Genomic DNA, 14,398 nt, shown 5'->3' on the forward strand with positions numbered 1-14,398 from the left:
GGTAAATACATATCAGCGGTATCACTTGACAAAGCGAGATGACTGTCCTCCTTGAATCAGGCTAGGGCAGAACACTTAGTGAAAGAAGACCCTGGGAGGGCGTGGGAAACCAGGAGAAAGGGAGCACCAGATACCAAGTGCCAAACAAATCAGTTCCACCCCTCTAACACGGATGAGACACACCACTCAATGACCTCGGCCACAGGTGAGCAAGAGCAGCCATGGCCAGTGACTGTTCTCTCGCTGCTGGGACTGCAGAAATGTCGCAAGTTAGCCCATGGACGAAATTCTTGACCAGCAGATTCAAATTGTTGCTGAATTTAAGTCATAAAGATCTTAAGGAAATTCCCGTTTTATTTATATATATGTATTTACCTAATTAGAGCAATGATCACACAATTAACATTCCTGCCATCGAAAGGGTTTCTTCTACACACTGGAATGGCTTAAGAAAAGTATTGTCTAATTTTGATTTTATTTTACACTTTCGAAAGAGATAGAGGGAACAGAGGGAAAAAAATGTGACTAAGTCCCCAACTTTGGGGTCTAGCAGGTACAACACCAGACCTCTCTGACTCAAGGTTCATCCAGATTGTTGGGAGTTTCAGCGCCCAGGGACGTCCAGGGAGACTCGAAGGCCCGCTGCGTCCCACCCCTACAGAAAGAACTCTATGGTTAATCTATCACAGTGCTCTAGCTAAAGTATATGTTTAAAACTACAGAGGGTTTCAACTTAACATCTACATTTTTAAACTGTAGCATTTCAGCAACAAATAAACTCAGAGAGCTCGTCTCAGAATTGAAATTAAAGGACTATTGCTCTGATATCTGAAAAGTCAAGCTCATGCTCTCAGCTCCTCCCCACTTGTAGGCTCAGGCAGACACATAAGGTGGTGGCGGCTCCTTGGCAGCGCCATTCACAGTGGCATCATCATACGGGGGTAACAGCACCTGAGGAGAATAAGAGAAAACAAGGATTAGCATTGAAAAGTACATGTATGTTCCCCTGAGCTCTAACTTTAATTGAACTTCTGTGCAATCAAACTTTTTCCATAACCTGTACCAATTCCAACTGTCCGGCAAGTGGCTAGACTCTGATGAGAGGCTTTTTGGTTCCTTAAGAAAGCAAACAGGAAGAAACTTTGGTCCTTACTGAGTTTCCCAAACCCTGTTCACATGTGCCTGGATGTCATGGTGCCTGGAGGGCCAGAGGGCTGTGTGTCTAGGAGTAGGAAGGAGGTAGCGGTGGCTCTGAAGAGGAAAAAGGCTCCCAGGTGTCATGTACATGTGCACACACAAGGGCAGGTGCCCGAGTGACTGCAGAGTCACTCCTGTGAGATCCAGGTGGGAGAGCGCTACACGCGAGGGCTTTGGTGTCAATGTGGACTCAAAGCCTGGCTCGGCCCAGCTTACCAGTGTGGTCTTGGCTAAGTTACTTAACCTCAATTTCCATGTCTGTAAAATAGGGATACCTGATAATTAGAGGTCTATAAAGTACCTAACACGCTGCTGGATGTACACCTGAAATGGCAGATAGTATCTGTGAATGGTTGCTGAGGAACAAATAGAACCAGTATTAATTGATAACCTCTCTGTTCACATTTCAGTAGAAGTACAATTACTTATAATTGTTTATGAACTGTCGATGTGAGAAAACATTGGCCAATTTTGGCTTTCTTAGAATAAAAAACAAAACAGAGAACACCAACTCAATATAATTAGCCTTTAAACAGTCAACTAACATTTGTTATGCACCTACTATGTGACATGCATTGTGGGTACAAGATAATTAAAGTAAAAGACAGTTCTTGCCCTTAGGAATTCATAGATGAGATGAACTAAAACCATGTCCACTTCAAGTGCTTTGTAGAAAGAGAAAGAATATTTGCAAATGAACAAAACAAAACCACAGTGTTACTCTTTCTATTATGGACATCACTTAAAGTGGTAAGTGTTTATCAATTTCATGAATTTTCATTTATCTATCCTTTAACTCCTAGAGGGACAATACTAAACATTTCTAAGTTTCTGTTCTTTTTGTCATAACCTACTGCCCCAACCAGCCTCCCGTCCCCTCGTCTCCCCTCTAACCGAACACACGCCATTACTTAGCTTTCTCTCCTCCAGTCTGGGAGATCCCTTTGGGCTGAAGCCCAGAGATATAGGGTCCGGCGTCTATTCTATGGCAAGAACTTAGGAGATGGAATAAATGACCGAATAAATGACCGAAGCATGGCCCTTGGAGAATCTATACGGTTCATTTGGTGGGGAAATGGAACCTGGAATGCTAGGCAGAGGGCATGGATACTGCTTACGGTCCAATCTGGAGATGGAAACCACCCAGTAATTTGAACAGAGAAAGTATGATAACAAATTATTAACAGGGGATTGGAGGAGAACTAGCTAAGCGGGGAAAAAACAGACTCTAATGGATATTAGTGCTGAGTGAGGGTACACAAGGACGACCAACTTGGAAAGGGGCCTCCCTGAGCCTGGGAATCGAACATCGCTGGAGGGGCTGGGGTTGGTAGAAAAGTTTTCTGGGTTGAACCAGGCCAGAGCTGGTTCACAAGCAGCAGGCTGAGGCTGGTATGTAAAGAACCACCTGCCGGGATGCTGGGAAGCTGCTGCAAGGTGCTGTCCACCTTCTAGAAGCTGTTCGCGGGGAGGTGCCACGTGCCCTGGAAACTAAGAGGGTGTATGTGCTGGGAGGACTGTCAAGAGGCGTCGCTGCTGCTGTCCCCCATTTGCCCCAGGGGGCGCTGCCAAGAGGATCCAAATACTCTGCAGGTGCACAGAGGAACCAGGAAAAGAAAGCCTCTCCCCTCCTCCAGTGACTTCCAGTGACTTCCACTGACAAGGCATCATGGGGTGGCTGCAGAGGGGAAATATTTACGAGGCCCAGCTCCAATTAGGTTGAGAAGGACTTTGGAGCTGCAAAGTGGTAAGTGGATAATTGTCACAGCACCACACGAGCTATGTTGACAGGCCTGAGAATTGGTCTTGTCTGCTTCACAGCCTCTGTTCCCAAAAGAAATGGTGACATTGTGCCTGTGGCCTAAGTACTTCACACTTCAAGCATTACCCAAGGTCCAGAGTCGTGGCGAATGTTCAGCTGTTGCCCTGCCCAAAGGGAAAGCAGCACCCACGATAACTCGGTACAGGCCCTGTCTGAGGCGAGGCAACGTTTCTACAGTTCTTCCCATGAAAGGAAGCCATCGCACTGAGTATGGCAGGGCACTCGGCAATGGCGACCCAAACCTGAACATACCTCACCGCCTATAAAGGAACTGACAGTCTAACTTGGGGCAGAGATTGGTGAAACAGGCAAACTGAGCATGACCAATGTGTGGGTGTGGACAAGATGTTTAAGAAGAACAGATAGGGACCACTAATTTAGGTGGGAGGGGAAGGAAGCCCTCTCAGGAGGATAAGTAGGATCAGGCATAGAGTGAAGAGGAAGATGCTGCAGGTCGAGAAGAAAGAGCACAGGTAAGGGAGGGAAGCTTGAAAACAGAGCACCCTCTGGGAATCCAAGGATCTGCAGCGGCGAACACTGCTGCGGAGATGAAGTTGGAAAGACAGGCGAGAGTCGGAGCTTGGAGAGTTCGCGCATCACCTGAAGGGGCTGCATCCAGTATCCAGCAGTGGCGTCTCCACCAGGAATCCTAAAAGTCTCAGCTTGAGCTGAGGAAAAATACGTATTCTCTACAACAAAGCCACAGATCTCTCTGCAGTGGCATGTTTGATTTTAAAATTGAGTCTCCACCACGCATGTGTGTGCACGCATTAGATATGGTAACTTACTATAACCAGGAAAAACAGCTGTCATCAGCACTAGAATATTAAATTCTGCATGAATGAGCTTCAGCGTTATGTTCCATAACCTTGTTAAACAATCAACTGATTCATATCTATCATTGGAGAATTATCCTAAAACATAGTGGAGCTACTTAAAAGTAAAATCAGCCATCATATCCAACTTTTTTTTTTAACTGAGCAAAATGTATTACTCAAACCCTCCAATGTGTTCATAGATTAAACACAAAATTTTCTTGGGGGAAAAAAAAAAGTGCCAGAAATTTGCCTTTTGTTTGTCAAAAATTTACTTTCACATTACGTTTGGCAGTTTGTCATTACTTCTTGCTATTTATTTTCAAACTTCTTTTAAAGTTTCATTTCACATCAGTATTTTAACATCCTAATGGCTTTTCCACTCAAATATTCTACTGCCTTGGGCCCTATATCCAAAGTCAAGATGCCTGGTGAAGAGTTTCTCCTTTCATAAGGTTTCTGACACTTTCACTTGTCCTCACGTCCCAAGTACCACATACTAAATGCCGACTGTAAAATATTCACACGGCTCGTTCCTCATGCTACTGGGCTACTTTCAATGAAAAGCTCTCCAAATGAAATTGGTTTAAAATTCTGAAGGGACAGCATCATCTTTTTATTTTTAACCTAAATGATGTTAATATTATTGATGATTTTAAGGAAGGGTGAAGTAAAGACTGCTATATTGTTTCTATTATAGTCTAGCTGAATAATATTGGCTGAAAACACTTGCTATTGTCCTAAGATCGACAAAGTATATTAGGGAATCTGAGAAAACAACTATCAGGTCATTTAAGTTAGAAAATGCCAATTCAAATGCCATACATTGGTAAAAACTCAATTATCTTGACATTTTTTAGAAGATGACATTCAGTTAAATCCAGTCTTTCATTTTTTAATAATTTAATTATTCACAATGAATAAATGGAAAATAATCTCTGAGGACTAAGAATACAGGTCATATGCTACTTCAATCTGCCATTGCCTGGTGAACAGCAGCTACTCAATGAGTAGATAAACACAGAAGCATCACAATCACAAATCACAGACTATACTTCAACAATATTCAATACAATCAAATTCTAAGTATAGTCCCTGGAAGTTTGTTTTCACGGGATCTCAATTACAGAGTGACCATATGATGGTACATTCTCTTCCACACAGTTGGAAAAGCCCCTCTGCCAATGACCCCAGAAGGCACCTGTTCATTAGGAAGATTAGCATCTCTCTATAGTGCCTCTTTAATTGGGAGTTGCCATGTAGGTGATAACACGCTGGTAGGAAAGCAGCTCCTCATTCACTTCAATTCAACTCAACAAATATTCAGAGTGCTGCCAGGAGAAACTTATTCTTCTTAGCTACATCAATATATAGAACAGTTGGAGAGGAAAATAAATGAACAAAGATAGCAAAATGTAACATCTTGGAATAGAAGTGATTCCAACTGGTCAAAAGTTCACGTCATTAAAATTTTGGAAACTTTCATTCTATCAAATATTAAGAAACACTCAACAAGAATTATTTATTGTTAAAAACAGGAAATGTTGGAAGCAATCAAAGTGTCCTACGATAGATGATTGGATAAAGAAGCTGTGGTACATATATACGATGGAATATTACTCAGCCATAAGAAGAGATGAAATACTGCCATTTGCGACAACATGGATGGACCTCGAGATAATCATGCTAAGGGAAATAAGCCAGACAGAAAAAGTTGAAAATCACATGATATCACTTATATGTGGGATATAAACCTAAAGGGAAGGAGGAGGTAGACGGGGTCAAGGTGGTCAAATATGTGGTGACAGAAAGAAATCTAACTATGGCAGGCGAACACAGAGTGTAAATATATATATGCCTTATTGTTAAAGTATATAGCTGAAACTTATTGAATTTCGTTAACCAATGTCATCATTAAAATTAATTAATTTAAAAAATAGGAAATGTTTGGGTACTATGGTTAGAGTTGGACTTTTACTGTAATATTAGAGTTAATCTGTTAAAGGCTTATTCGGAATTCTACAGTTGCTAGGATTACATTTCTGAAAGAAGTATATAAAAGTTACATAAACATCTTCAGACATTCAAAAAATTACATGCAAATTAGTTTGTACATTTAATTTCCTAGGGAGAGTGTTCAGAGCTTTCATCAAATTCTCAAAGAACCACACATGGAGATTTTGGGGTCCAGGATGAGGTGGGGTGGGAGTATAAGGCACGAGGTAAACTGCACCAGAAATCTTGTTTGCTGGCTCCCACATCCTAGTAAAGGTGTGGTAAGTTAAAATGAAATCAAGGCCCAGGATGACAGCTGTGTGGCAGGCATCTCATCTGCCCTGGGCCCCAGGAAAGAAAGAAAATGCATAGATTATCTTATAGAATCAAACATTTGGAAAATAATATTAATAGTTGATTGACAGATCTGATAGCTACACAGAAAGGATTGGGGCTATGTAAAAGGAAAAAATACTCGGCAGCTGAAAATAGCAAGGCAAATGTTTGCTAGGGGAAAACAAAAAATGTACAAAAAAGAGAATGTAAACCGCAGAGCTTTGCACTGAACATCTGCACAGTCAAAGTAAATGCTAATTGATAATGGGACCAAAAAATCTGATTGTGACTACATTAAGAGGATGAAGGTAGCAAAGAATATAAGGAGATTAAGAGCTCAAATCCTATTCAACGAGAAGTCAAAAGGTATCTCAAACAGATAATAAAAAATTAGCAACGTAGGTATATTATTTTAAAGGGGGGAGGTAAATACTAGAGGAGACAAGTAGAAGAGTTGACAGTGTTTATATTGGAGTGAAAAGTGGAAGATGGGCAAGAAAATGGCAGAGGACAATCAAGAAATCTCTCGATAGCATGATTTTTAGCTATATTCATGTAATCCTGTGTTAAAAAATGAAAGTAACATTTTAAAAATAAAAGAATAACCATGATGGTCTCGAAGGAAAGAGGAGGTCTGTCATCAAGGAGTAACTTTCAAGCTAAGAGCCACCTCGTTCCATTTGCCTTCTGAGCTGGCAGGCGAGTAGTGGATCTGATGTGAGCTTCTGCAGGGACCTGGAAAACGAGCCCAAATTGCCAAAGATGTGGCTCTCAAAGCAAGGAAGGGTGGCGGGCACTGGACATGTGCAGTACAGACACTGAGCAAAGCAATGGGGAGCACTGTGCCATCTGAAGTCATTACCTAGGGAGAGAAATACATTTTCACGGAGAAGTTGGTCAGACCGGCCAGGCCCATCACCTGCCTGAGACTCTCCTCCAGTCCTGGGAGACCCAATCTCCACATTAAAACATAATCTGGAGTACCCCAAACACCAATGACAGCTAAAGAACTATGAGGCCATGAGGCGCCCCCAAGGAAACAAAATTTATGTCCTTATTTAATACCACATTCTTCATGCCACTCATGCCCGGGTCAACTGCAGCCCAATATCTAACTCTATCCTACCTAATTCATTTCCATGACTCCCTAGCACAGCACTCTCATTACAAATCTAACCTCTTTTTCTTATGATTTTTCTCTCTTGAAATGTTTTTCTTCCTTATGTTACTCTATACAAAGCCCAAACCACCCACTGCTCAAGTTAAATTCACTTCTGACATGGAAATCTGAGATATTCCAGCCTTGATGACTCCCTTCTCCTCTTAATTATACTGTACAACTGCAGTACAATAAAGTTCTTGAAATAAAAACATTGCAATGCATTTCCATATTAATTATACATAATATAAAGTCATAACACTGGAAATGGCAGTAATTATAGCACAGCTTTCTGAACTCAGACACAAAATTACTCTCCTGAAGCACTTATGCAATTTATCCATTATTATTATGTGCTATCCTGTACTAATAACTGTCTTGTATACATTTACCTTTCTCCTCTCCAAAAAGTGTCTAAAAGGCAAGATTCTTATACTTCACTTCTGTACTCCTTCCTCAGGTTCTTAGACAGAGGGGTGTTCAAATTTGAGTTCTAGTGCTCAGTAGCTTGTAAGGCCATGGTCAAATTCTAGAGGGAATATGGTGGTGGAGAGTCAAACACGGACTCTGAAATTAGACCTGTGTTCAAGTTCTAACTCTATGATTTATGATCCTTGGGGTCCTGAATAAGTTACTAAATCTACCTGAACTTCAGTTCTATAACTATAAAATGGAGACCATGACAGATACCCCTCAAAAACCTTTTCTCAGCTCTGGTAGTTGCAAAAAGTGTTAAGAGGCCAAGACTGTGCTCTGAGCCACACCTGCTGAAGCAGATGCTGGATAAATGCCTATAAGGGAAGTTCACTGAACTAACAATCTACTTGACATGAACCCTCTCTCAAGAATTTCGAAAATATTTTTGTTCTTACTATGGAATGATACGCCCTAAGCCCCTGCTGGGGAACCTGAAAAAAACTCCTTTGGAAGCAGCCAGTTTTGACTCCTTTTACCTCAAAAACTGAGCAACGCATTCATCTCCCCCTATGATAGGAGTTCCCATACCGACGCCCTACTTCCTCCTTTACAAATTTCTAAACAAAAGCAATTGAATGACGAGAAAAGAGACAAAATAGACACCATGTTTACTGTGGGCCGTGCGCCTGCTAGAGGTATGTGCATACAGTTATAACTCAAATCCAAAGGAAGGTTTGGTTGAAACACCATCTCTTTGTTCATTCGCTCCTTCCCCAAGCATACCTGAGCACCTACCTAGCAGAGGCCAGCTGTGGTGCCAGGTGCTGGGGAGGCAGGCACAGAGACAACCAGCTGAAATCTGGAGCAGGATGCCCTGTGTGAACCAAGCAGTGCTCCTCACAGGAGAGGGGAAGCACACGCAAACTGCATGCCATGAGCGACCAAGGCACTCGTGAGAGATGCAGGCAGTTCGCTGTAGTTGAAGAGCTGGGTGCGTGAGGTGGGATTACAGACGAGCTTGGAACAAGAGGCACGATCCCTACTGGCCTTGAAAGCAATGACAGCAAATTGGAACCTTCTACAGAAACAGTGGTTCTTACCATTTTGGGGAAAATGGGGAGTTTTGGTAATGTTCACATGTAAGAGACTCCCATGGGCATACACAGGTTTGTTTTACAAGATCAATTGCCCCTCCTCCAAATATGGAAAAATAAAGAAAACACCACTCACTATAAATGGAGACTTTTTTTCTAGACTCCTTTGAGGGGGGTGGAACGGACAGGAAGCAAGGGGCATGGTAGTATTCATGAAAGCACAACAGCTCATAAGAGCAGCAGCTGTTGACAACACATCAGTAACAGTCTCTCAAAGCTGCTTCGCAAATAAGATGGACTTGGCAGGATGAAGTTATAACTCCACTCTCCCATCTCGCTTCAAGAAAATATTAGAATACAAGAAGCTGAGACAGATGTTATTGGAGGGATAATACTGAATCTGTTCTTCTTGATTAAAAGAAAAAAAAAATCAAATCACTGGCAAACTTAGATTTTAAATATTATCCAAGTCACAAATGGCTGTCACATAGCAAAGTGGCATGACATCACAGTTGAGAAATGCTGCAGTAATATACAGCAGAACTCTTGAAGACTTTTACATACAGGAATGACAAAATCAGATTTATGTTTTAGATCAATCTGGTAGCAACAGAGAGTAAAAACTGAAGAGAAAGCAGTTTAAGACTAGAGGCTAAAGGACTAATTGTAACCAGTCTAAAGATGACTCCTAAGTTACTGGCTGAGGTGACAAAGGGGACATTTCTACCATTCACTAGGATCTGGGAAAAGAAGCAGATATGGAAGACACGGAGGGAGCTCTGCGGAGCGATCCCTCTTCGGAGATGACCGCTGGATGGCTGGGGTTGTGGGCACGCAGCTGATCTGGTTCACAGACGCAAAGCTACTTCCTTCGACTGAGATGAAAAAGTAAGCAAGACAAATGACTTATTAAACGCCGTTCATTACTTTCACCAACAAATGTTGATTGTACTGTGTGCCAGGCACTGAGGGTACCGTACTAACTGAAACATGTCAGGTCTGAGTCAGCACACAGCTTATAAGCTAATGCAGGAGTCTGATAAAGAGAATTTACCTTCTGCTGGGAAGCCTAGAGCTCATCCACCAGTGTCCGTTCACAACAGCGTGCCAAACAAACACGGTACTTTTCTATGCCACCAAGCCGAGAAGACGGGTACGCTGGGGCAGCGGCTGAGAGCATGGGCTGTGGAGCTGACCGCCTGGCCCGCCACTTCCCAACTCTGGGCCTTGGACCGGTTACTTACCTCTTTAAGCCTCACTCTTCTCCCTCTGTAAATGAGGAAGATGACGGTCTCTGCCTCGCAAGGTTGGTGAAATAAATAAGCCCAAGTAACTGCTTATTAACATTGCATATGAAATGTACTAATTAATGCTCAACAAATCTTAATTTTAATCCACATATTTATGAAAAGCTTATAGTCTTGGACATGATGCAAAATAAGACAACTGAGTGTTAAAATAACCCAGAAATAAGGCAAAGTGGATACTAACTGGGTTACAAAGTTTTTATTTCTATATATGTTGAATAGATAGATTGATATAGAGAGAAAGGCAAAGCGGGAGGGAAGGGTGAGAGAGGAAGATGTATTTTTTTCCCCTGATAGTAAAGTAAAATACAAATTTAATGAAAGAATATTTGCATAATAGACAGTGGGTACTACTGCATGTAATAGCTTTAGCTACTGTTTTTCAAGACTTTAGCAACTGTTGCAAATTATTATTTTATTAGATTTCTACTATAGTTTGTTCAATATATGCTTGATCGAGATCTGTAGGCAAAATAAGAGATATGGGAGAATTCAAACTTTCTCAGGAAAAAGATATCCTTAAAAAGAGCCAAAATATCAGGTGCTGCTATTAGCCAACGTACCTGCGGAAGAGGAAAACTCAACTGTGAGGTCTGTCTAGGCCCAAAGCCAGGGCTATGAAATTCCCCGGATGGTTAAAATAGTTGTCCTACAAATACCTAGAAAGCTGGGCTTAAATTTCTACTAGGCAGCGGTTTGTGAACTATGTGGGCCAAATCTGGCCTGCCACCTGTTTTTTGTGTAGCCCACAAGCAAAGAATGGTTCTTACATTTCAATGGTTTAAAAGAAAAATGTTTCATGATATGTGAAAACTATATAAAATTTAAATTTCAGCATCCATAAACTTTATTGGGACACAGCCACACTTCTTTATGTATCACCTATAGCTGGTTTCATTCTACAAAAGCAGGGCAGAATAGTTGTGTAACGGGAATTGTAAGCCCACACTAATCGCACACAGGCTTGGTTTTTCTGACGTAGCTTTTTACTCTGATCCAAGCAGGCTTTACCTAATATAACAGTATTATAATTCACTTACTTCTGCCCTGGCCCTTCCACCTTTGTATGCCTACTCCCTTGGTGTTCTGATTTATTTTCCTGGATACCATGGGGAATAAAACCTGTTCTAGGAGAAATTGTAAAGTTAAGCTTAACTGTATGAATGTTAATATTAATCTCTTACGGAATGTTCAAAATAAGCATAATAAGCACAACTAAATTGTGTAGGCAGGCCTTGACAACTGGAAAGCAAATGCACTGTAAAACTCTTCCTCCAGCTGGAAGAACTGAACACCATGTCTCACCGCTGTGTCGAGCATTTCATTAAATTATTGTCTCACGAGTCCACTACAGGGACACCAACAAAACTGCCAGAGAAATGGAGATGAGATGACAGTAGGGATTGTAACTGTGATGGTTGTGGTTTAATTCTAGTCTTATGATTGTCACTATTGTCACTATATTCTTTTCCCTTTTTGTCCTTATTATCTCACTCTCATATTTTAAGTACGTAAATATGCCTTGTTAAGTAATATCTAACTTGTAGATAAACAGTTTACTTGACTGAGAACTCTAGAAACAGACTTCAAAGGGAGCTAATAGTCCCCAGGCTTCTTGGGGCCCAAAGACTGACCGCCACATCCTCCCCGATCTCCGCTTGACCAGCTCCAGGTTGCTTATCAGAGGAGGGTTCATCAGGCTGACTGGTACCCTGAAAGAGGAGCACCCCCACTCCCTCCTCATTAACTCTTGTTTTACGTGCCTCCCCTCCAGGCGGTTGAGAAACAAACCAAGCCCAGAGACCCCCGCACCACCGCCCCCCGCCTCCTCCAGGATACAGCCCTCTTCCTCGGGCTTTACTCCCTTATCCCTTGCCCACTCCTCTCCCTATAATAATCTCTGCCTTCAATGAAGCAGCAGGACAGCCTTTGTGACAGAAGTCGCTGTCCTCTCAGGATGCTGGCTCTTGAATAAACCTGCTTTCCTTCTACCAAACTCTGGTCTCTTGAGGTACTGGCTTATGGGTGGCATGCAGTTGAACCTGAGTTCAGTAACAGTTATGACAGAGACATGGCCTGCACAGCCTAAAATATTTACTCTTTAGATCTTGATAGAAAAAGTTTGCCTTTGATTGTATTACGGAAAAGCATCACTCTGAATTCTGACCTTGGAAGACAGGATGATGTCGGTTGTGGAAGCACTGGCCCCACAACAGTCTCTTCATTCAGAGGCACTTAAGTCTTCCAAGGTCCATTTAAATTAATCCCAAGAAGCCAGAATATGTATCTTGTTTAAAACAGGCAGCATTTACACTGAATGCTTGTCTTAAATCGGTCACACCACACCTTTCTATTTCGATGTGAACTTCCTTTACTCAGGACAAGCAGGAAAGGGGAGATAGTTGATTCATGAATCTCTATGATTAACTGAAATAACTATTTGGGCACTGGAGAATAGAATTATCACAAACAGAAAGTCTGGGCTTATCTTTAAGGCATCTAGAATAACTGTTTTTAAACTTTCACCCTAGTAATCACCATAGATGAATACTTCCACCTATAATAAATATATGTGAGTAAACACATACATACATATAACTGTATATTTGATTCTAAGGTACACCTGATTTTAAGCTGTCCCTTATAATAGACAGCATCAACAAAATAATGGTGCTGTTTACAACCGATGGCATCTCGTATCCAAAGAATCCAACACAACAGGAGATGGGGAGAACACAAACAAACTTAGCGGAGTGGTTCCAGCGAGAACTCCTCCTCCCACCTATAAGGGATCATTTCCAAAGGGAAATGAGATGGATGAGTTTATTTTCAATTCACTGCAAAACTACTATACATTGTCCTCATTTGATATTATAGAAGTCATTATTTCTCTCAATTCTCAGCAGAGAAACGACTCGAATTCTTTTATAGAGTATACTTCTAGAATTCACACTTCAAATCTTTCCAACTGGGTAAAAAATTCTCACTAGTGAGATATTTGGGCAGAGAATGCTAAAATAATATAGCAGCCCAAATGGAAAGTTAAAAAGGATTCTGAGCACTTAAATATCTAGTATTGAAATAAATATATCTGAAATAACTATCTAAATATATATAGCTATAAATCAAAATGAATGTATCTTTTAAAACCTATATTTTTATCTAAAATAAAAATATCTAATATAACTACTGAAGAAATAGGAGGAATGAAGTGTGAGCTGTCACCACGGTAACCCTAACCAGAGGCATCCCAGCTGCTTCCCCTCCACATCCCCCAAACCTGAATGTGCTACGCCACCTACTGTGCGTAACTCCTTAATGATTCTACACTGTTCATTCCAGAGGTGGAGACTGGGCTGGAAGGACTGCTCAGAACCCCAGATTTCAGATTCCCACACACCTGGTTCCTCCTTCCCCACACACCTCCCTCCCTCGCTCCTTCCATTACACGGATGGAAAGGGAGAAACACTTCCTGCTTTGACTTCTGGCATCCAACAAATCAATCACTTAATATTCTATCATGATCTAATCCATGTCTACAAGCTTCATTTTTTTTTCATAGCTGTAACCGAAATGTAAACTTCCATATTCTGTTTTTTAAAACATGTCTTTCTTCTGCTTGTTATATTGCTCATAATAATTTTTGTATCAATAAAGACATTTTATCATGTGGATATAACCTTATTTAACCAAACCAGTCCCCAATTATTAGCAATGAGATTGGATACTTTTGCTATTAAAAACGATGCTAAAGAATACTTTTTTTTTTTTTTACTATTTCCTTAAGGTATATTACCAGAAACCTTTCTAAGAATGTTAAAAAATAAAATAAAATTCAATGTCTCATTTGTCTCCGGAGTAAAAATTAATACAGACTCTATTTTGGACATTGTGATAAATAAGAAGTCGAGTTCTGTAAGTTTTTTTAAAGTAAAGCAATGAAAACAGAGGGTGATTTTATCCTCAATTCACTGCAACACTATCATAAATTGTTCTCACTTGCTATGATAGGATTACAATTAAGCAATTGATTAATATACTCTTATCCAGGTTCACAACAAAAACTAGGTTTATTGGAAATGCTCTTCCAGAATTTTTAGGTTTCAAATATCTACGTGTTGATTTGACAGCTCCAGGTGCTCTCCAGATGAAATAACTGGAAAGTTGTATGGGTCAGAGATAATTTCCAGCAGATTGGGATATTTTTTTCAATGCTGTATTTTATTGACAGGAGGAAGAAAAGCTGAGTTAATGT

At 40.9% G+C, this 14,398-nt stretch overlaps 1 protein-coding gene across 1 annotated transcript in view; it reads right to left on the reverse strand.

Moving 5' to 3' along the window:
• Positions 1 to 336: 336 nt before the first annotated feature.
• Positions 337 to 14,398, reverse strand: part of LAPTM4B (lysosomal protein transmembrane 4 beta) — a 62,384-nt gene continuing 48,322 nt past the window's right edge. The window contains exon 8 of the mRNA XM_025050074.1: positions 337 to 951. Within this exon, the coding sequence (XP_024905842.1) occupies positions 874 to 951 (78 nt within the window). The 3' untranslated portion in view covers positions 337 to 873. The remainder of the gene's footprint in view (positions 952 to 14,398) is intronic.

This window comes from Pteropus alecto, unplaced genomic scaffold, assembly GCF_000325575.1.
Source record: "Pteropus alecto unplaced genomic scaffold, ASM32557v1 scaffold164, whole genome shotgun sequence".
Classification (NCBI taxonomy): domain Eukaryota; kingdom Metazoa; phylum Chordata; class Mammalia; order Chiroptera; family Pteropodidae; genus Pteropus; species Pteropus alecto.